We start from the raw sequence: 23518 nt of genomic DNA on the forward strand, positions 1-23518 counted from the left end.
ACCTGATTGGCTGAGTAGTAATTTCTTTGTTCTCTGATTTTGCTAAGAATGCAAATGAAAACCACTCAATTTTATTTGGCATTAAAACTGCACTTTATTTTGTCAAAGGAGAGAGGTTTCCCCTTGAATTGTAAGTACCAAAAAAAAGTGTTTTTAAATCTTTAGTGAAAATCCTTATTAATTCACTTTCAAGATAATCTGATGTTGATTTGTCAAATTTAATTACAGCTTCCGGTAACACTTGAAGTCTACTGCTTTTGCTTCAAAATTGTAATATGAAAATGCAAATTGAATGATAATCTAAAAGGAAGCGGGCATTTTAGTTGAACACTCAAAGACAAGTTCCTTGTGGGAATGAGGTTATTGATGCAGTTTGTGATTCTTTCCTCTTTAAGCACTTTAAACAAATTAACTTTATTTCCTGCAGGGTAACATCCATCTCTGTGATTTTAAGTAAAGTTGTATATGTGTGTTATGTAAATCTTTTTCCTATTCGAAGAAAAGGCAATGTAATGATTTTTTTTAGAAAGAATAGACTGAAGTTCACATATATTGAAGCCTATTGCTATTAACCAAGGAATAACTGTTTATCACTTTACCTTGATTAAAATGTTTAGCAGTTGCTCTGTTTCTACTCCTAGGCTCTCCAGGCAGCCAGACAGCTTCTTCTACAGCAGCAAACAGGTGGCCTGAAGTCTCCTAAAAGCAGTGATAAGCAGAGACCACTGCAGGTAGGTAAAGTGTTCCTGTCCTGGGATCTTATTTTAGAACATATTTACAAGGAGATCAGAAATGTAGACCGAGTTATATACATATGGAAAATTATTCTATTTGCATATGTAGGTCATTTTAATTCAGAAAGGAAACTCATTTTATCTTCTTGAAAGGGCAAGAAATAATTTTCTAACATAGGTTTCAAAATTTTACAAGGTCATTTATTGTAAAAAGTATGTAGGGGACGTGTTTGGTATATGCAGGCATAAAAAAGTTTTGTATAAAACTCCTTTCTGGGATTTTAATGGAATTTTATTCACAAACAGGTTAAAATGTGAAATTTCTCTCTTACAAGAAAAATCACAGAAAAATGGTATGTAAGAAAACAAAGCAGTCTTAGACAACCCTTTTGCAGTTGCATCCAAATGATAAATGCAAAAAACTTCCAAGGTTACTGAAAACACTGAATTTGCCAAGGAATTATTGCTGTTGCTGCAGTTATAAAAATACATTCCAGAGTTTGTTGTTCTTACTATGTTTGTCCTGTGAATCTGATAGTAGGTATGTCTTTTAAAGTAACTTTTAGTTATATAATATAACCATTGCTTTGTGTATTTTTAGCAGAAATATATAAGACATTTGTCTCCAGCAAAGAAACACTTTTAGTGTATATTTCAAAAATATTTGAAAGGTATCTGATGGGCACACAACACAATCAACAGTTCAAATGCTATGGAAATGTTTACCTGAAACTTATGTACTCTTATTGATCAATGTCACCCCATTAAATTTGATTTTCTAAATAAAATTTAAATAAAAAAGAAAGGTATCTGGAGTTGCATAAAACATCTTTCAAAATGTTTATCATCTCTGTTGAAAGATAAGAAATGCTTTTTTAAAAAACACATTATATACATGTCTCATAAGGCAAGCTTAGTTAAAGAAATGTAAACATCTTTCTTATTGCTTTAACATAACTATCTATAAAAATTTTTATGGCCTATATGTCTGTTTTCATTTTTAGATGTACTCCCAGATGTTAGTGACTAATTTTTACATGATGGACTCTGAAGCTTAGTAGTATGACAGAGAATTATAGGCTACTGAGGTACACAATCCAGAAACTACTATTACCTAAAAAACTGGATTAAATTGATGGTTCCTAGACAGATTTGAGATGAGAATATATTTTCCTGGGCCCAAACCCATTTTGGGGGAGTGGGTGGGAAGAACGGGGACTCGGGGTGAAAGCATGTGTTCTAACAGAGGTTTGCCTGGATTGCAAGCGAGTTCTATTGAATCAGCCTGAGTTTAAGATCTATCTTAATTTTTCTCTTTTAAAGCAAGTTTCACATTCTTTTGTTTTAACTAATCAGTAATTATGTAGTGAGACATTTTCCTCACCAACATATCCTTCCCCAAGTAGTAACAGTGATTGGAGTATTTCCATTGAGATAAATGATTCCATGAGAACCTCTCCATACATTTACATGACAGAGAAAATTTACAGAAAAATCACAGAAGGTAGCAAATGAAATGTTTATCCTCACCATGACTTAAAACTGGGAATTTTGCTTTCTTGTTGGTATACCAAAGGAGGTTTAGATGCTAGCAGTATAAACCAAAGGTAGGAAAGGGTATATTGTTTTGAATATCTGAAAAAGACTATATATTGTTCTAATTATGTCTCTTGACAAATTAGATCAAGTAGTTGTTTCTTCTTTTCCAAAGTGAAGTCCAGTAGAAGTTTTTTTAAATTGATGGTTACCAAGTTACATCTGGAAAGAATGACTGGGCTTAAGTTTTTCTTCTCTCTTTTTTGTTATATTGGAAAGCAAAATTTCATACTTTGTTTAACCCAAATGTATATACTTTTTCTTATAAAACACACACAATAATATAGAAATAGTAATGACTCTAAAATAATAAATTGATGCTCACCTACTATATGTTGTATAAATAAAATTTTGAGCTTAAGTCCTCAATTTTGTTATTTTACCATAAAAGAATGATTAAAAGTTTATAAATACCTCTTAACAATCTTAGTTGCTAACCATTACTATGGTTTATTGTATCACTTATATTTAGTGCTCTATGATTCATCTTAATATAAATATATTTCCATTGTATAGATCATACAACTTTAGCATTTTATTATTATTTTGTAATTTTAATGGGATCTCAGACTAAAATGTCACAGGAATGAAAAGTTGGTTTTTAAGAATGAGAATTTGGAATAATGAATGAAGGCTTATTTGTTCACCAAAATATACACAACAATTTATATAATGTGATACTACATGTTTAGCATTTCATAGTACTTGATAAGCTTAGCAACTGGAAACATGCTGGAATTGTACTAAAAATTTAATAAGAACCTAATAACATTTTATACTCCCTTACACATGCTGTCAATGGGGGATATTACGTAATACTAAGTTTTGCATCTGCAAATAAAATTTAATGTGAGTTACACTATCCCCACTTACATTAAAGAGCAAGGTAGAATATTTTTATTAAAAATTATAACTATTTAATATGAAATTAACACTTTAAAACATTTATGATTTTTGCATATTCTAGTTCTTTTATTATTCAACTAAGAATTTAACCAATTTTTCATAATAAAGTTGGTATAGATTGTCTTTAGAATTAAAAGAGATCATTGAAAATATTTCATATTGTGTACCATTAAGGCAAGATATTTCGTGTTAATAATGGATAGTGTTGGTTTGTACTTTATCAGGCATAACATGTTGTTAGAGGGCCAACAGAGATATGTTTTTTTATTTTACAATATAGTTTTGATGGAGAAGTATTTTATAAAGTTTGAAAGAAAATACAGATTTTAGAAAAATATTTTGATGGCTCAAGTCACAAGAACAATATTTGTTGCTTGTTATACTCAACTGAATTTCTTTTAACTGTTGAAGGGTGGTGTCCAGATCTGAAGTTGTGATATGGTAGAGAGTCAGTGTCTAGCAGACTAGTGTTTGCTATTAGTTTTTCACTCACTTTTTTCATGTTTTTGTGTACAAAAAGCACAAATATAAGCATATCTAATGGAAAATGGAAAGAAAAAGTCACAACTGACAAGCTTCAATACCGAGTGTAGTAGTGATCTCACTTTCATGTACAGATATCTGAATATGTGTATTTGAAATATTTTTTCATATTTATTCACTATATGAAATGCCAATTAAATAGGGTCAATCAACAAATATATTGATTTATGACATATTGTTGAATAATATATAAAGATTGTGATGCAAGTAAGAGCTGATATTAAACTAAGCATTACCAGATTTTTCTTTTTTACATCCTTACTCAGTAGGAGATGATAAACACATAGTGGTCCATAATAAGGAAAGTTAGTCAAAGGTAATATGTAATGCTTTCAAAGTCATAAAACTAATTCATAGGTTAAAAAGAGTAAATTCACATATACATGTTCACGTACACACACATTTGTAAATGCACATATGCGCACTTCCATAATCTGTAATTTAATACCATTCTTATAAAAAACATTATCCATTTTCTAGCCTATGACAGATCTACTTAATTTAGTTTAGGTATGAAATTGGTCGCATTATTGTTCTTGTTACATTTACAGCCATGAGACAGACTTGTGGTTCTTCAACAGCTGTGCAGAGCAGAGACGTAAATTTAAGGTAAATGCCATTGCTTTGCTATCTTAGATGAATGTTAGTATATAGCAATGTAATCACTTCCGTCATTGTAGGTTAATTGCTAATATAAGCTTCTCTTTTCCAGTAGGTAACTGAAATTAATTTTTAAAAATAATCCTGTGTTAATTACTTCAAGAATGGAATAATAAAAGCAAAAGTGAATTAAATTTAGGGGTCTTATTCTGACTTGGCCACAAACTAGTTATATAGGTTTGAGGAATTCACTCCACATCTTTAAAATGTAGACATTGGGTTAACTGGTGAACAAAATATAATATTCTGTGATTAAAGATTTATTTTATTTTTTTAACTAAGTGATAGGCATCTTAATTTTTCAAGAATAGCTGTACTTTCTTGGATATTAGCTTTTGAGTTGAGGATTATGTTTATTTGCTTGGTTTTACTTTACTTAAAGAAGACTTTAATAACATACCATAGCCAAAAATAGTGCTTTGGAATCAAAGTACTAAATCTTCTTTGTATGGAAACCTGTGTGCAAGTATCATTTTGTATAACAGCTAAACTTTGTTTCATTTAATGCTTTAAGATAATTTTATAAATTACTTTTAGGAAAAATCTAATTTGAACAAGGAGTCATTTTACCCATGTGTATACTTTAATCTTTAATAATCTACATTAAAAATATGTTGTGATATAATACAGTTTAACAAATACAGTTTAACAGTTTACATTTCTACCTTCCTCTAATTCTTTACTCCAAAATGTTAAAAATCAGCATCAGCAGCCAATCAAGAAATGCTGCAGTAAGCTAATTAGCATTTCTAAATGTCACATTTCTAGGGAATATAATAAAGCATAAAATGTATAAATAATGAAATTAAATAATTCTGTGGGATATGGAATTGGACATTTATAAATATGTTTTAGGAAATTATCAAAATCCATTTATACAGTGGTAAGGAATAAATTTGAATACTTTCTTTTCAACATTAATTTCTGACTTCTAGTACAGAAGAACTAGAGCAGGCCAAAACACATTTTATTTCAAATATTGAAAGAAACATAATCAAGAAATTTTGTGATATGGGTTTAAGTAGATACAGAATACTAAGAAAGAATTTTTAAAATGACTTTTTAGCTATTTATATTTTCTTTATAAAAATATAATAAGCCAGTAATCCAATACACTGTATTTTTAAATCATAAATTTTAAAAGATGTTGATATAAAAACTTTTAACAAGGAGAAACTATGTCTTTTGTGGTGATGATTTTCTCGTTCCAGTAAAGAACATTTCTTAAAAGTCAGCATGAAATAGGTAATTTCACAAGAATGTAATATAACAAAATCTTTCTTCAAAAGATTATGGCTCGATAGCTCAGTCAGAACATCCTTATACACAAAGGTTGCAGGTTCAATCTCTGGTCCAGGCACATACAGGAACAAATCTATGTTTCTGTCTTGCTTTCTCTCTCCCTTCCTCTCTCTCTAAAATCAATAAATAAAAATTTTAAAAGCTTATAATGCCACCTATGGCTAGCTGCTCAAGGCTGACATCCCATGGAGGAGGCAGTCTAGGTTAACCAGTCTGTCATTGTTAAGTGCGCTTGTGTGGAGAACTTGTGTATGATTTATGCACGGCACATAGGAGAAAGAACATGTTTTCTGTCTGAATCCTACCTCTGCCCTTAATTAGTAGGACTTTGGGTAGAGTAGCTTGATTTCTTGGGGCCTGTTTTCTCATCTCTAAAATGGGAATAAGGAAACTCAACTTGCAGGATTGTTGTGAAGACTTAAAAGAATACAATATAAAGCAGTGGTGGCATTCAGCTGGTTCACACCGGTTTGGAAAAACTGACATCTAATTTTTTGTTGAGTTTGGTGAACCGGTTGTTAAAATGGCACTTGTAATCAGGGCTCTTTCTAAGGTGAGCCTGGGCAGCTGCCCAATGTGTAAATCACTAATTTACCATCCTTATTCTTTTTTATCGTTCAGTTGTGCAAGAGTGTATTCTAAGCACCCACAGTCATGTTTATTCTGTCTGTAAGTGAAAAAAATTGCAAGTGAGGACACCAGCCAATCAAAAACAATATGGAGCCTGACCTGTGGTGGCGCAGTGGATAAAGCATCGACCTGGAATGCTGAGGTCGCCGGTTCAAAACTCTGGGCTTGCCTGGTCAAGGCACATATGGGAGTTGATGCTTCCTGCTCCTCTCCCACTTCTCTCTCTATCTCTCTCTCTGTCTCTCTTCTCTAAAATGAATAAATAAATAAAAATAATTAAAAAAAAACAATATGGAAATATCTTAAAAAACAGTTTTATTTTTTTGTCATGTATTATTTAATATTTTTTTCATTAATATTATAAAACTTATAATCTAGTTTTGTATACCTCTTTTATTCTTATTTAAGTATTAAATGCATGAAATAAATAAACTAGCCTTCGGTATATGATACACCCAGATTATTTTATACTTAAAGTGTTATTTTATACTGAATGTTATTTTATACTATTTTATACTTAAATAATATATAATATAAAATGTTATTTTATACTTAAATAATGTATAATATAAAATGTTATTTTATACTCAAAATGGTCCTTAGGACAGAGAACGGGTTGTTAAATTATTTGAATCCCACCACTGATATAAGGTAACTAGCATCCTTGCCTTTATGAGTTAGTGATTTCCTTATGATCATTTTCAGAACCTGATATTTAATCCAAGGTATGATAAATATTCTATAACACGGTTCCTTCTATTGGACCATAATTTTCACTATTTGCTTCTTAACTGCAATCAAGTATCCCTAATTTATAAGAAATTAACAGTGAGTGTTTTAGGTACTTCTATAGACCCTCACAACATGCATACTTCACACTCATCTGTTATGAAATAATATTTTAATGTTTGTTTGTTTTTTCTAGACTATGAGCTCTATAACAGCAGAGACTGTGAATGTCCTACTTATTTTTAGTGCCTAACACAATGGTGAATAATAGAACTCTAAATATTTGTCAAAACAATGAATGAGGAGATTGTGCTGAGAGGAGAGTGGGAAGAGATTTTTGGGAAAAACCCTTTTTCATTCAGTATAAATTGCGTATTCATCATGTGTAATAGCCTCAGGGGCTTATGATATAGTTGAGGAGATACTAAGGCTTGTACACAAACGTTGGGCCAGTGGATGTGCTACAGGAATGGGGAAGGCAGAAAGAGCTATAAGCATATAAGAAAATTCATTCAGGTGTAAGTGATCAGGAAAGGTTTTGTGGAGAAGTAGCACCTCTGTAGAGCTTAAAGAAAGGAAACTTAGATCCTGGCAGGTTGGTTCAGTGGAGAGGGCATTGACCTGGCATGCCGACGTCCCAGGTTCAATCCCCAGTCAGTGTAGACATAAGATGTGACCATCGGCTTCTCTTCCCCTCCATCTTCCCCTTTTCCACTTTCCCTGTCGCAGCCAGTAGCTCAGTTTTTTTGAGTGTCGGTCTCCGGCACTGAGGATAGCTCTGTTGGTCGGCCTCAAGTGCTGAGGATAGTTCAATCCCAGCATTGGCCCTAGGTAGAAGTTGTGGCATAGATCACAGTCAGAGTGCATGCAGGAGTCTGTATTTTCCCTCCTTTCATTTAAAAAAAAAATGTGATAGTCTTAAATTGAGATCTTTCAAAAGATGTCATCAAGATGCATAGATAGGAAATTGTGAGGTCTTGTTAAGCAAGAGTAAGTAATTTGTCTTGACCATTGTAGAGATGTCATACTAAAGGAATAACGAGGGCTAGGAATACATATCAGCAACTGTACAGAGCCTGAAATGCCCGCTAACGCGTTTGTCTTTTATGGTTGAGGTAACGGGGGTTATTAAAGTTTTATGATAAGGAAGTAATGTGATCAAATCAATGTTTTATAAAAATCTTCTTAATAATGCTGCATTCAGAGGATATTTTGGGGGATGTGAGTTGTTAAGAATCTGGAATAATGGTAATTTTTAAAAAAATACTTAGGCATATGGTAAACTGAGCTTCATCTATGTTGAATTTGAGGTGATGGAAAGAAAAGTAAGTCAGAATAGCAAACTTTTAGAAAATTAGAGCTTGACTGAGAGGTCAGGACTAGAGACAAATGTTTGTGAAGTAATCTAAAAGTGATAGGTGAGTCTGTAGGAATGGAGATTCCTGAAAAAGATAATTTATAAGGAGGAGCTCAGTAACATCCACTTTTTTTAGAACTATGGGGAAAAAGCAGAAGGGAAGAAAAAGAGGAGGAAAGAAAAATCAAATTAGTATTTATTTAATCAAGGAAGGTCAATAAAAGGGAGAGTTTTTTTGTTTTTGTTTTTATAGAGAGAGAGACAGAGAAAGAGAGACAGATAGGGACAGATAGGAAAGGAGAGAGATGAGAAGCATCAATTCTTTGTTGCATAACCTTAGTTTTTCACTCATTGCTTTCTCATATGTTCCTTGCAGCTGAGCCAGTGACCGCTTGCGCAAGCCAGTGACCTTGGGCTGTAGCCAACAACCTTGGGCTTCAAGCCAGTGATTTTGGGCTCAAACCAGCAACCACAGGGTCATGTCTATGATCCCATGCTTAAGCCAGTAACCCTGCACTCAAGCTGGGGAGCCCGTGCTCAAGCCATATGAGCCTGTGCTCAAGCCAGCAAACCTCAGGCTTTGAACCTGGGTCCTCTGTGTCCCAAACTGATGTTCTATCCAATGCACCATCACCCGGTAAAGTAGAAAAGGGAGAGTTTTTAAAACATGGAACTTGTAAACCACGTCAAATAATGTCCCTGAGGATGAGCATTTTTATGCACGTAACGGTGAACTGCAACATCGATGATTCTTAATCCCCTTTCTTTATCATTTGCTAGTAACTGAGGATCTGCAATATTAAGGTGATCAATAATAAATGGGAAAAATATTACTTTAACATCAATGTAAAATTCAAAAAGAAGAATTCATAAATGTACTTTTGCTCCTCAGATTGCTATGTCTCCAATTGTGCAAGCAAATGTATATTGCATATATAATACAGTTTCTACAAATTAAATATGGAAGAAAACTTCTTTCTAGGAGGTCAAATTTCCTCTTTTCTTCGGTATCCAACCTCTGCTTCTTTTTGTAATCCATTAGGATTTTAGGTATGTTTTCCCCTGACTTCTCTACCTTAAAAAAAGTGAGAAAAAGAAAGAAATACACATTAATATTGGTAAGGGAGCTCTCCATAGGATTTAAGACTTAGGCTGTGAATTTTATCTTAAGATGTTTGGAGGTGTACAAGCTAAATTGAATGTCAAAGTGAAGAACAGTGTTAGTAATTGATTAAAGACAAAAAGTGAAATTATTTTGAAATTCACTTATATTTAAGATTCATTGTTTAATCTCTGTGGATTCTATTCATATTATTCTATTATCCTGCTGTCCACATTTTTACTTGATTTTCTTTAAATTTCTCTGCTAATTTCACCATTTCTACTATGTTTTTTTTCTTTATGATTCCTTTTCTCTTATCATGTAATCTTGTCCATTTTACTTAATTAGTATCCCTTCATTCTCATATTGAGAAAAGAGTAACTTTATTTTTATTTATTATTACTCAGTTTTAAGAGAGAGAGACAGGAGGGAGAGAGAGTGAGAAGCTTCAACTCATAGTTGCATTAGTTGTTAATTGATTTTTTCTAATGCGAGCCTTGACTAGGGGGCTCAAGCTGAGCCAGTGACCCCTTGCTCAAGCCAGAGACTTTGGGTTTTAAGTCAGTGGCCTTGGCCTCAAGCCAGTGATCTTGAACTTCAAGTCAGTGACCTTTGGGCTCATGCCAGTGACCTTGGAATCATGCTGATGATCTTACGCTCAAGCCAGCAACCCTAAACTCAAGTGTACGGGCCTGCTCTCTAGCCAAGACCTCCAGGTTTCCAGCTGGGCCCTCATCTTCCTGGTTGTTGTTCTATCCACTGCGCTATCACTGGTCAAGGAGAGTAACTTTAAATGCCTGTAGTTACTCAATTCTGTCTTGAATCTAAAATATATTCTAGCATATTATTTTACTAACAAGATAGTAAAACTGTGCTACTTCTTATAATGTAGTATCTAATATTTAGTTTTTATCTTACCCCGATTTTAGTTTCTTTTATATTATTTTAAGTTGTAGTTTTAGTATAAAAGCTCTTTCTTTAGTATAAAAGCTCTACTCTTGAATATCTCAGTACTTCGAAGGACTTGAAGAATTACATTTAGTGCCAGACATCTCTTGTTACTGATGACATGATCGATGGCTCTGTTTAAGTTACCATAGAAGGGTTTCATCATTTCTTAAATCCTTTTGTCAGAATTACTAGAACACTGATTAAGAAATGAATATTCAAACTAAAAGTGGCAGGTATGATTGTATTAAAAGGCCAGTTTTTATAAGCAGGTCTTAGGTTATGCTGATTACGATTATTTTAATAATGCTGAATTGGAAGCTTGGCATTTGAAATGATCAAACAAAAGTGTAATAAATTGTTCTTTAAAAAATATTTCATCCATCTTACCATAATACAAAAATCATACAAACTTATTATAAGACTCAAACATTATTTTAAGTTAAATTATAGTTGGGCACTAAGTTATTTTTCCCAAAGGCATTTAATAAATGTTAATAAATCGCTATAGTATAGTAGATTTTTTAAGATGAAAATTATGTTCTATAATTAGATGAGGAAGAAACCAGTCATGAGAAATAATTGTAGTAGACTTTTTGTGTGTGTGTGTGACAGAGACAGAGAGACAGAGAGAGGGACAGATAGGGACAGAAAGATAAGAAGAGAGAGAGATGAGAAGCATCAATTCTTCATTGCAGCACCTTAGTTGTTCATTGCTTGATTTCTCATATGTGCCTTGATAGGCGGGCTACAGCAGACCCAGTGACCCCTTGCTCTAGCCAGTGCCCTTGGGCTCAAGCTGGTGAGCCTTGCTCAAACCAGATGAGCCCATGCTCAAGCTGGCGACCTCGGGGTTTCAAACGTGGGTCCTCCCAGGTTCAAATGCGTCACGGTCCCACGCTCTTTCCACTGTGCCACCGCCTGGTCAGACTGTCGTAGATTCTTAATATTCACAGGCTATGCATCCTGAGATTCTCAAGAATCCTCAAATTCAAGAAATGCCCAGTTCAAAAATATGGAGAGGTCCTTATTCTGACTCATGCTACCATTGTTGTAACACAAGTTAACTTCCAATTTTCAATAAAATTTATTTACCTCATGATCAACGTCACTTTTTGAAATCGAACAATTGTCTTTATATCACATCTTCCTACATAGGTGAGGACAGGTAGAGAACAGAAAAGGTACCTTGAGGAATGCCAAAGAATGGGTGGATTAATTCCCGTGTGGGAGGAGCCAGCAATCTAAAGACTAGATCTGCCTCCTAGCATGTTTGATTCAGTTTTGTGTCTTGATAGATTACAGAGATATAATGTTTTGGAACTTTGGGTTTTGAAAATAATCAGGCCAGTCCTCTACATCTGTGAACTTAAAAGGTCCACTCTACTAGATCTTGCAATCTAATACCTTTTAGAAAAATCCAAAATTCCTTGATTATATTTGATATGAAGAACTGAGAACTGAGAGAGACACTTAATATTATTATTAACATTTTTCTTCTTTTTAATTGTAAATGAAGTAATCCTTAAAAGTAAAAGTTGCCTGGCATGTTTTCATAAGATGGGGAAGGCAGTGTGTTGGGTGTGAACAGACGTCATAGAAGTTCAGTAAGGAGTAGAGGCTTTATTTTAATGGTCTGTGATTGCTGACTGATTGGATCAGACGTTCTGAGCTTGGTATTTTATCACTTGAATTCTAGAGCTGCTATTTAGATTCAGTTCACAGTTGAAGTTCTTGAATCACATCCAGCTTGGCTGAAAGTATCTGGTGGTTATTTCTTTTTTAAGTTTTTATTGTTTGATGAACTCAATTTTTATGATTTATCAGTATAGATACAGAACCTGCAGTACCTAGTAGTTAAGCATTTTGATAATACAAAATAGAAGATTCTTTTTCACAGTATATAAATTCTTACACTTCTAATGCTAACAACACTTGCATTGCTGTAAAAAATGCCACCTTAATGTCTTCTATGGCTAGTGATACTGAACATTCTCAAGTGACAAACCAAGGAGCACATTGAACTTTATGATGTGCTGACATGAGAAAAATCCATTGTCTCACAGAAACACTGTAGTAAATTCTTCAATGACATATCTTTGTTTAAAATAAAAGAATCCACAAAGAATAAAATCTTTCGCTCTGTATTCCATCCTCTTCCCAGAGAAAGAAGCAGATGGTAGATATTTAAACAAATTACTGATTATGAATAAAGTTTTAATTTCTCAAAAACTTGGGCATCATTTAGTTTCCCTTTGTCCTGAGATAATTAATTGCCCTTAATCAACAACCATTTCCCTTACCAGTTTTAGAGTTCATTTAGGCCAATAGTTTTCAAATCTGAGATATTACTTGAAGATCTTTTTAAAATGAAGAATCTTGGGTCCACCCAGACCGTTCAATAAAATTATTGGGGATAAGACCTTGATAAATCAAAATATTTTAAACTCTCCAGGAGATTCTAATGTAGCTGGTCCACAAAGTATTATCTAAGAACTCTGAACTTCTCTACAACAGGAAAGTGGTTCCTTGTATGAAAAGCACTGAATCTGAATTGTAATATATCATACTATGTGATTCACTCTCTGGGACTCAGTTTTCTACCAACAGAATGAAATAAACTGCACTAGTGATACATCAGTATTTTTACAGACTCAGTATTCGGTGGCTCTCACTCTTGCAATTTCTTGCAATTTTTTTGTTTGCTGTTTGTTAATTTTTTATACATGTCTTTAAATCTGAGCTAGTTTAAAAGGACTCTGAGCAGGTTTCTTGAGATGTTTCTCTCTGTTCATTCTTTCTAGGATCATTTGCAACAATATTGTCAATATTTTATTTTTACTATCATTAATTCTTATATGAAATTATCAGTAATGAACTCATCCCTTTTTCTCCTTTGATTTTTAAAAAAAATAATATCTGGTTTCTAAAGACCTCAGTTATATGTCCATTATGCCCAATTGGCCTCTCTTTAGATATTAGAAACCTTAAGAAAAAACTCATTATCTTCAAAGACAGCTGTCTTGTGTGGTGCCCTGGCAGGCTGAGCTCCCTGTGCACCGGCTTTTGCACTTCGTGTGAGCAGCAGCGTCACACTGCTGCAGTTCCTCTGTCGCTTCATGTCTCAGCAGCTGACCGTGCCTGTCTCTTTTCTCAACATTTCCTTCTCCACTTGTCCACCCTGAACACTTCTGTGCTGCTATTTTTTATTTTTTAATTGAATTTATTGGGGTGACACTGGTTGACACAATTATACAGGTTTTAGGTGTCCAATTTTGCAACACATCTCTGTGCACCGTATTGAGTGTTTACCCCCCAAATCAAGTGTTTGTCCATCACCATTCATCCTCACCATACCCTCCTCCACTCCCCACCTTCCACAATCACCATGCTGTTGTTTGTGTCCATGAGTTTTTCTTTCTTTATTTGCAGCTTTTAAATTTCCATTGTCATATTTCTGTGAAGTCTACTCTGCTACACACACATGATGAGGAATAAATAATTCCTTTCTTTATATTATCATATTTCTATGTTATATATACTTCTGTCCTTGCATGTATCAGTTCATCATAAGCACTATAATCTCTATGAAGGTTGAGACTGTGTATTATTCACCTGTATATTTCCAGTGTCTAGCACATCGTAAGTTTTGCATAAATGTGTGGAGTCAATAGACCATTGCTGCTGTGCAATCCCAACAAGTTTGTCCTCTCCCCTAGGTGCCAGATGTGTTTTCTCAGTCATCTCCTAATGCATCTCAGTTCTGAGCAACTTTCAAACTGAAATTGGTTGTTTTTCTCACCCTTCATCAATGTTTTCATTAATTTTCCTAATCCTATTCTACAGCTTTCAGATGTAAACCTTCTAATCTGATTGGGTCACATTTCTCTGCCCTAATTTGAGATAACCCTGTTCTTTAACCCCTCAGCACAGCACCAAAGGCTGTCTGCCCTAGCAGTGCTGACTATAATCATGCTTTAATCCTTACTGTTATCTAAGCATGCTGTTTGTTTATTCATTCGCACCCATTTATAGACTGTTTCTTCTATGCCTGGCACTTTGCAGGGCACTATGAACTATAAGGACTTTAATATCTAATAGGCTTGTTACTATTTTACCATTTATTTGGAAGGTAATTTTCCCACTCTCACCCTTCATCTAGTTGCCAAACTCCTGTGAAAACTCCACAGTTCTACTTCCTAGAGTCTTTTTTAACTCTTCGAAGAAAAATAATCCCTCTCCTCTGTGTCATACTTTTATTTTATTTTCCTACATGTATCAATAATACATTTATTATGATTATTTGACTACTTCTGTAGCTCAGTCTCAGAGTACAAACCCTTGGAGATCAGGAATTACAGTGTATTCCTAACACAATACTTGATTTGGCACATATTAGATGCTAAATAAATCTTTGCAAAATTCAGTGGAATTATGCGAATTAAATTTTTCCTTAAACAGAATAAATCCAAGGTATTACTTCTCTTCAACCTGATAAAACAAGTGTGAAGTTATAGCATTTACCAGTTTTTCTGTTTTTTATAGAACAAAACTTACAAGTAAACATTCCTATCATTAGGGGGATATGATTTAGGTCGCATTACCCACTTCTCCTCACATTAGTAATATATCTTGTCTTTTACTCTAGTTAGGCAGTCTGTTTTGGAATATCACTTCAACTGATTTATTTTCCTGGTTAGATAACATGCACTATATTTATGCTTATCTAACAGTAACAACTAATTCTTTCTTTCTTTATCTTTACCAAAATACATAATATCTTGCTAGATTCTATCTTCTGGTTTATTGATTTTATATATACCTAAGTATTTTGCTTACAATAAGCCATTTTGTCTGCTACTTTTTTATTTTATTTATTCATTTTTAGAGAAGAGAGAGACAGAGAGGGAGAGAGAGGAGAGAAAGACAGAGAGAGAGACAGAGAGAGAGAAGGGGGGAGGAGCTGGAAGCATCAACTCCCATATGTGCCTTGACCAGGCAAGCCCAGGGTTTCGAACCGGCGACCTCACAGGTCAGGCCTGCCTGCTACTTTTTAACAAAATGTTCTACTTGATTATTTTGTGCTAGTCATGCTCCTAACGCCACTAAACATTCGTAATACTTGTACTCAGAGATGGGAAGTAAGAAGTCTGCTTAATAAAATGATACTGGAAATGTATAGGATTACAAATGAAACGTGAGGAGTTCTCAAATATCACCAAGAAACTGTACTTTTACATAGTGTATAGTTTTTATGAATTATCTGTTGCCTTATCCATGTGACTGCTGGATATTTCAACTAAACTACTATCTAAACTTACTATGGAGTTTATGAACTGCTCTACTTAGAAGTTTAGATATATTTGTATGGAAGTCTAGATTCAGCTGGTTTCACCACTCAAGGATGACACACAGGACCCACACTCCTGTTAACCCCTGTGCTGCCCCTGTGTAGCCTCCATGGTCATGGTCTCAGGACGGCTGCCCCTTCTCCCGGCACCGTGGGCAGGTTTCAGGCAGAAAGAAGGAGAGACGACAGAGAAATAAGTGCACGCCTGCGAAATCGCTTCCCACTCACCCCACCTTATAGCAAGCTTGCCCCACATGGTGGCTTTTGGTTCCATCTCATTGGCCTGAACACTCATCACTTTAACTGAGTCCGTAAAGCTGCTGTGTTTAACCAGGCACATTGTCACTAAACAAAGTTAGGGTCTTTTTGGTAGAGAAGAAGGAAAGAATGGTTTTGGGATAATCAGCTAATGGTGTCTGCTACGGACAGTTCATCATATGTGTTATTAATGTCCCAGTAGAGCCCAAGCTCTATGTTGATCAGACGTCCCTGATTCGACTTCCCCACGCAGTAGGACACTCCTGCTTATCAGCAGGGCTGGCAGCCTCTTTGAGACTACTCTTGAGGCGGCTATGAGGATGCTACTGATTAGTGCTGACACTAACTGCCACCGGAGGAAAGACACAGTCAACACACAAGTTAGTTGCAAGAATCACACAGGCAATTTATTTCTCACAAATCCTTTTTGCATGCCTGGGTACAGCTCCTCTTGACTATCTTTGGTCAGAGCTCAGAGCAGCATGGAGACAGTTTTATGTTCACCTTGGATTCTGGGCGACTCCCGCAGCAGGGGACCCTCAGCTTTAGTACCTTTTCTGGCCAACGCCTTCTAACAGGTGTTAATCTACAAAATTATCACCTCAAACCACCTTTTTGGGAGTTCCTCGCAGGGAGCCCTTTTTATGTTAATCACTGAAATGTTACATCAAGCCACTCTTAAGATGTTTCTAGGGAAGCTTCTTGTTTATGTTAACATACAGAGTTATGACATCAAGCCACTTCTTATCTATGTATAACTTCACACAAAAACTAACTGGTTATCATATTTATACACACTATATTAATTCCTATCCAGAGAACATAACTTTATTTAATTTTCTTAATTAATTTTAATATTATATCTTAATTGCTTTTATATATCTTTCATATTTTTTATATTTCTATATATTTAATTAACATTAAATATAATATAATATAACATTATATTACTACAACAATTACCCACATGTGGGGACCAAGGGATATGACTTTAGATACTTTGGATCACTTTGCTGATATTTCTTTCTTTTAGGAAAATTTAGAAATACACAAAACAATGCATTAAGGTGACTACATGTCAGTGGGTTATATGGCTTTAGTCTAAGTTTTGGGATTTTTAAAAAATACTTTATTTATTCACTTTAGAGAGCATAGAGAAGGGATGGGGAGGACAAGAAGCATCAACTCCCATATGTGCCTTGACCAGGCAAGCCCAGAGTTTCAAACTGGCAACCTCACTGTTCCAGGTCGGTGCTTTATCCATTGCGCCACCACAGGTTAGGCCAAGTTTTAGTATTTTTAATGATAACTAAAATGTTTTTGAAGATTTCTTATATATTCACATATATGTGTACAGAGATGTGTTGTAGAGTATAGCACCCGAAACCTGTATAATTATCTAAACTAGTGTCACCCCAATAAATTCAATAAAAATAAAAAAAAAAAGACTGTGATATTCAGTAAGAGCTGGAGCGCACTGCAGGGGACACGGTGCAGAGGTGGCCCTTCCCGCAGGGCTGTGAGCCGGAGCCAGCAGACACCGAGAGGACTAAGTAAGGAAGCATGTACATATTTTTCAGAGAAAGAAGCAAGTGTTGTTTGAATGATGGTGGGAAAGATAGGCGTAGAAGATAAATTTTAAATTAATTAATGCCAGAAAAGCTTTTCCTTGGATGATTCAGATTAAATTCTAGTAGTGTTGCACAGTCCCAACTTTCCTTCCACCTCCAGTGAAGACAGAAGACAGAGTTGCTATTGTTTCGGTATTTCTTGCAGTAGTCTGTATTATAAGCAGCTACACTAGAAAAAAAAAAATGACACTTTGTGGGACATCTAGAAGTTCCCAGGAAACCTAGATCTCCCTGGCCTTCAGCCCCAGAGGCAACATGAGATCCTGCTGTGCTCTCAGTTTCAGCCACTTTGTCCCGATTGAGCTTTTTACCCACGCAGAAGACCCGGAAGTAATTATTACTGTCTCTTTTTGCCTGTCTTTCCTTCCACCCTTCCTTCCACCTTCCTCCTTCCTTCCGTCTTCCTCCTTCCTCCCTTCCTCTTTTCCTCCCTTTTCTGCCTTTCGTCCTTCCTTTCCTTTCCTCCTGTACTCCAGCCCTTGGGCCTCATTTTGCAACCCCTTTGTGCATTACTAGAATATTTAACCACTCTATTAAAGACAGAGATACATATGTGTACAGTACAAAAAACTCAGGTACTTTCTAATTGCTGATGCCTGAGACTTTGAGTGCACCAGACGTGTTGGAAGCAGTGAGTATTAAATGCTCACATTTCTCAGGGAACACTGTTAAGAGGGTTACTGTATTCTGAGATCTGTCTCATCATGCCTAAAGGGTCAACACAACACGGAGGCACAAAGTCATAGACACACAAATTGCTTTCCCTTTGAGTAGCATGAACGTTCATGTACGTCCTCATGCCTTCCGCCCATCCAAAGTACTATCGTATGTGTACGCATTTAAACTTTGATCTGGAGCAGTAAAAGCTGGAGCAGTAAATATATGTTTTTCTTGTTTCCAATAATTGGTTATCAAACAAACATGATTTTAAGTTAATAAAACTGTAACTGGAACTAATTTTATTTTTTGAAACAAAACAAAACAAAATTTACTCCCAGGGGTCAGCGAGCATGAAAAAAAAGCTCACTACTCAAATGGTTAAAAGAAATACCTGTTCTTGAACCACTTGATAGTAAGGAATATTTCTTTTTTTTTTTTTTTTTTTTTTTACAGAGGCAGAGATAGACAGGGACAGACAGACAGGAATGGAGAGAGATGAGAAGCATCAATCATCAGTTTCTCGTTGCACATTGCGACTTCTTAGTTGTTCATTGATTGCTTTCTCACATGTGCCTTGACCGCGGGCCTTCAGCAGACCGAGTAACCCCCTGCTGGAGCCAGCGACCTTGGGTCTAAGCTGGTGAGCTCTTTGCTCAAGCCAGATGAGCCCGCGCTCAAGCTGGCGACCTCGGGGTCTCGAACCTGGGTCCTTCCGCATCCCAGTCCGACACTCTGTCCACTGCACCACCACCTGGTCAGGCAGGAATATTTCTTAAGAACCAAATTAGAAATAGTCCTTAAAGCATTGAAGTAGTTACTGTATTTGGCATTCCCATTCAATAATTTCCAAAACTGCTAGACTAAAAGCAAAGATGGTTAATATATTTTCTCCTCCTCCCCACTTTTTTGGCTTGTTATTCTATTCAAGTAAACATTTACTTAATAAAAGAGAGTTTTTAGAGTAATGTAGAAATAAAACAAAAAGCCTATGCTATTGAATTTCATATGAAACAAATTATCATGCTTATCATGCTCCAGTGAAAAAACAAGAAGCTAAAAACAAAACAGCATATCTAGTTTACAGTATTTTTGTGCATTAAATTCACACCCGCAGTCAATCACTCCTTCCAGAAATATGGGTAATTCTAGCTATTGTGTGGGAGGCACTCTCTGGGCAGGTAGCAGGGACCATAGGGGAGCCAAAGACTTGCCTAGCTTCAGGGAGTTGACAGTCTGACTAGATAAAAAATTGAGATAACCACCATTCTTGTAAGCCATTTAAAACAAAATTCAGTGGTTTTAAGAAAAAAAAGTTACAGAGCATTTTATGAAAGAAATTGGGTGTTGGGTTTTTTTTCTCTAAGTGTTCAGTGAATCAGCCATCTCTTATAGATTGAGCAGAATAAGGTTTTCTTCATCTTTGTGCCTCCTGATGCTTTGTGTGTGTGTGTGTGTGGTTCTGTAAAGTTTGTTTAGGTCCGAGTTCCAGATGAAAGAAGGGTATTGAAGTGTGGAAAGAAGTCTATGGATAACAAGTAACATCATAGAGATGGTTAAACGGCAAGTGGGAGAGCATATCACAAACGGTTTTACCCAGATTGAAAAGGAACAAGGAGAAAAAAGTATTTTAATAATTTTCTCACATTAAAAGAAAACATCACACCAAGGGTAGCAAGCATTCATCTTTATGCATTACTGAGACTAAGACAAGAGTCATAAATCCTCTGTTTTCACAAGAAAAATCGGGATACTTAACAGAAGGAACTTCAGAAAAGTAAAGGATTTTAAGAGTTAACATTTTATGAGAAACATTTATAACTATTGTCTCAAATTCTTTTATTTCACAGGTATCCTTTATTTAAGTGATTATTAAAGCAATGTGTGTTTGCAAAATAATTCAGGCAATATGGAAAAGTATGAACAACTGAAATTCACCCTGAATTTCAACCTCCTAGCCATCCTGTTAACACACACACACACACACACACACACACACACACGTGTTATTTACCTACAGGAATGTATGCTATCATGTGGCATCATCATGCTAGCCTAGAAATGAATGTCGTTTATATTTTGTAGTTTGTTTTTTAACTAAAGAGTAATTTGTACATACATTCCTTGGAGTACAGTTTAGTTTAGGAGCACAGAAGGTATGTACACCTTTTATGTAAATAACCTGTTGGTGTTTGTAATAAAGTTAGGTGGCCGGACTTTGTGATGCAAGGGAGAGGTTTTGGGTGCAAGACTGGGTCCACCACTCACTGATGGTGAGTCTGTAGCGAGAGCAGGTCACTGTAGACTCATTCTCTTTCCCTGGCAACCAAGAAGATTTGATTCCTCTAGCTCCAAAAATATTTTATCCTGATGCTTTATATTTCGCAGAAGTATATACTGTTCAGAAGCTTTACATGTACAAAACATTAGCTTTCTTTACATGGATACATGTTAAAAAGATTCTTGTTATTGAGTTAGTTTTTCCTTAATATCAAAACTGAAAATAAATAAGATTACTTTAAAATTTGGAAACTTGTAACATTTATTGAGGTTAACATATTCTGATACTCAGAGAACAAGTGAAATTTGTTGTTATAATATTATACAATGTTCATATTCATTACAAATAGAGTTTCATTTCATTATGTTCCACATGCCTTTCCACATACATGCCAGCTCATCTGTTTGGAGTACTTTCCTGTGTGTTCAATTAAATATCTAAGATTTTTTTAATGATGAAAAATAAAATAAGGCATATTTAGAAATATAATTATATAGAGGTCACAGCTGTGAAAATTGCTTTTCTCATGATCATTAAATTTGGTTTTATTACCTAAATTATATAGTAATAAAAATTATTTTTATACTCAGAGCAATCAGTCTTGGTTCTTAGTAGGTAGGAATTTGCAACATATTTATCTAAATATAAAATAGTTCTCTTTTTTTCCCTTAATTTTAGTCACTTCCTCAACAGTGTTTTCTAATATGTTTGAATCCATCAGTTGAAATAGTTAAGATCTCTGATATGAAAAGAAAAAACTTAAAAATATTCCATAAGTAAAATATTTACTTCTGTTTATTTAGTGAAATGGTCGCAATTCATTCAAATCAACATCTGTGAATTATGGGGAGGAGTACAGATCTGGGGTCAGAATGCCTGGGCTGTAACACTATGAAGCTTATGGGAACTTGGGCAAATCACCTAATTCTCCTGAGCCTGTTTCACTTACGTGGGGAGAGGTCTAAATAACACACATGGAAGTGTAATAAAAATATAAATGGCAATACATTCTTTAGTGTTTTCCTTCTATATAATGAAAACATATAAAATAGAATTATGAATGATATATTGAACTAAAGATTCAGACATTTAATGTTTATGTATTCAGAAGTCAACAGCATATATATAAATAGGTTTTGTTTCTTGTTCCAGTTTATTACTGTGTATATGCTTGTTCATTTAGGGGAAAATAACGTCTTTAGAAAGCACTAAATTAATTTTCCATTCATAATAAAAGATAGACAAAGACAATTTTGTTGATACACTACAACCATACTTTATATTCCACCAGTTAGAATCTAGCTAAATGATTTAAATGCATTAAGTAGAAGAATATGTAGCAATAATAAACTGAGTTTCTTTCTAATGGCACTGAGTATATGTTTGAATACAGATAAATTGTAAGCTGGATATTTTGAAAGATGAAAGTAAATTTCTGCTTCCTGAATTCAGATATGCATTTGTTAAAATATAAAGAGAACTTAGTTTAGAAAAGATGTTCCAGAGTTGCCACAGTTATCATGTACTGCAAACACATTCCAGATAATGGCAGGATTTTGGTTGACTCTCCATTAGTCTGTTTACGATTAATTTTCTGATTATTTCTCTTTTTTGAAGTCTTTAGGATATATCTTTTCTTAATCTTTTTCTGTGTAAATAAAATATGTTATTTAAAAATAACTTCATAGATAAAGATTGGAAAAAGCTTATGTCAATAACAGGGGCCAAAAATGTAAGGAATAGCATTATTTGGTATTATGCTTATTCCTCTAATTAATATTAGCCGAATAAATATGGCATCTATAAAACTTTACCAATTTTTTTAAAATCAAGAAACACTTAAAAATAAAATATCTTCAGACAATAAAATGTCTGCATTACTGTTTGGAACATGCACACACCCAGTGAGATTATTGTGATGTGATTTGTCCTGCAGCTGCTACAAATTAAGAACAGGTGTGGAAGACAGATTATGCAAATAGTCATATTAATATAATTGTCAAATTGGTGTGTTTACTATTGTGCTTTTAAAGAGTAGACTGTACTCCTATTTTAAATGTAAATTAGCTTCATTCTTGAGAGCAGCAATTGGTAATGAAATTTAGTCCTGGCTTAGAAATGAATAATTTTCAATGGAGAGTAACACAATTTTAAATTTTTATATTTTCTTCCAGTATACTCTTTTATATGTAAAGAACAGCAATTCTATATTACTTTTACTACTTTATATATATTAGATATTGACTTGGGAGTTTTGTGAAAGTTTGAGTTGATTCTAGTTGTGGGCTACTATTTTTTTTATTGTGGTGTGTAGTGATCCTACACTATCTTTTGATCTTGCACTTTCACTAATTCAGAACTCAATTCAGCTTTCCATATTTATGTATCTATACTCTCAAGAAATATATTCTTAGAAAAACTGCATTATATTTATTTTAATAATAATTTACTTCATGAAATAGACTTACCTTCAATTGTATTTTATTATTTCAAATGTTCAAACACTGATTTTGATCTTTTAAATCATGTTTTGTGAATATAGAGCAGCAGCCTTATACTACTGGTTCGTTTATGTATCTGTGTGAGGATTGGTACTTACCCAGTGTCATAATGCAGAAACCACTGCCCCCCGCCCCAGCTTTATTTTAGTCTGTAGCTGGTCTCCCAGGCCCTCTAGTGAAAAGTGTTTATGGATTATTATCTAAATGGGTGACTAGGCCAGTGGAAAGGAGGCTGAGGAGTCAACCAGATATGTTACAGAAGTCACATTTCGCATGTTCTCTTTCTTCTTTAATCCATCTTTTTCTTTAACAAAAGAAATATCCTAAAGTATT

At 34.5% G+C, this 23518-nt stretch overlaps 1 protein-coding gene across 4 annotated transcripts in view; it reads left to right on the plus strand.

Moving 5' to 3' along the window:
* The window catches only part of FOXP2 (forkhead box P2), a 673365-nt gene that overhangs the window by 497076 nt on the left and 152771 nt on the right, over positions 1 to 23518 (plus strand). For 3 of the 4 annotated variants that reach the window (XM_066262149.1, XM_066262151.1, XM_066262150.1), the window contains one exon: positions 642 to 731. In XM_066262149.1, the coding sequence (XP_066118246.1) occupies positions 642 to 731 (90 nt within the window). Of the gene's footprint in view, positions 1 to 641; positions 732 to 4330; positions 4389 to 23518 lie in introns of all 4 variants that reach the window. The other variant, XM_066262152.1, reaches the window with a different exon arrangement.

The sequence above is a fragment of the Saccopteryx bilineata genome, chromosome 2 (assembly GCF_036850765.1).
Source record: "Saccopteryx bilineata isolate mSacBil1 chromosome 2, mSacBil1_pri_phased_curated, whole genome shotgun sequence".
In the NCBI taxonomy this organism is placed as follows: domain Eukaryota; kingdom Metazoa; phylum Chordata; class Mammalia; order Chiroptera; family Emballonuridae; genus Saccopteryx; species Saccopteryx bilineata.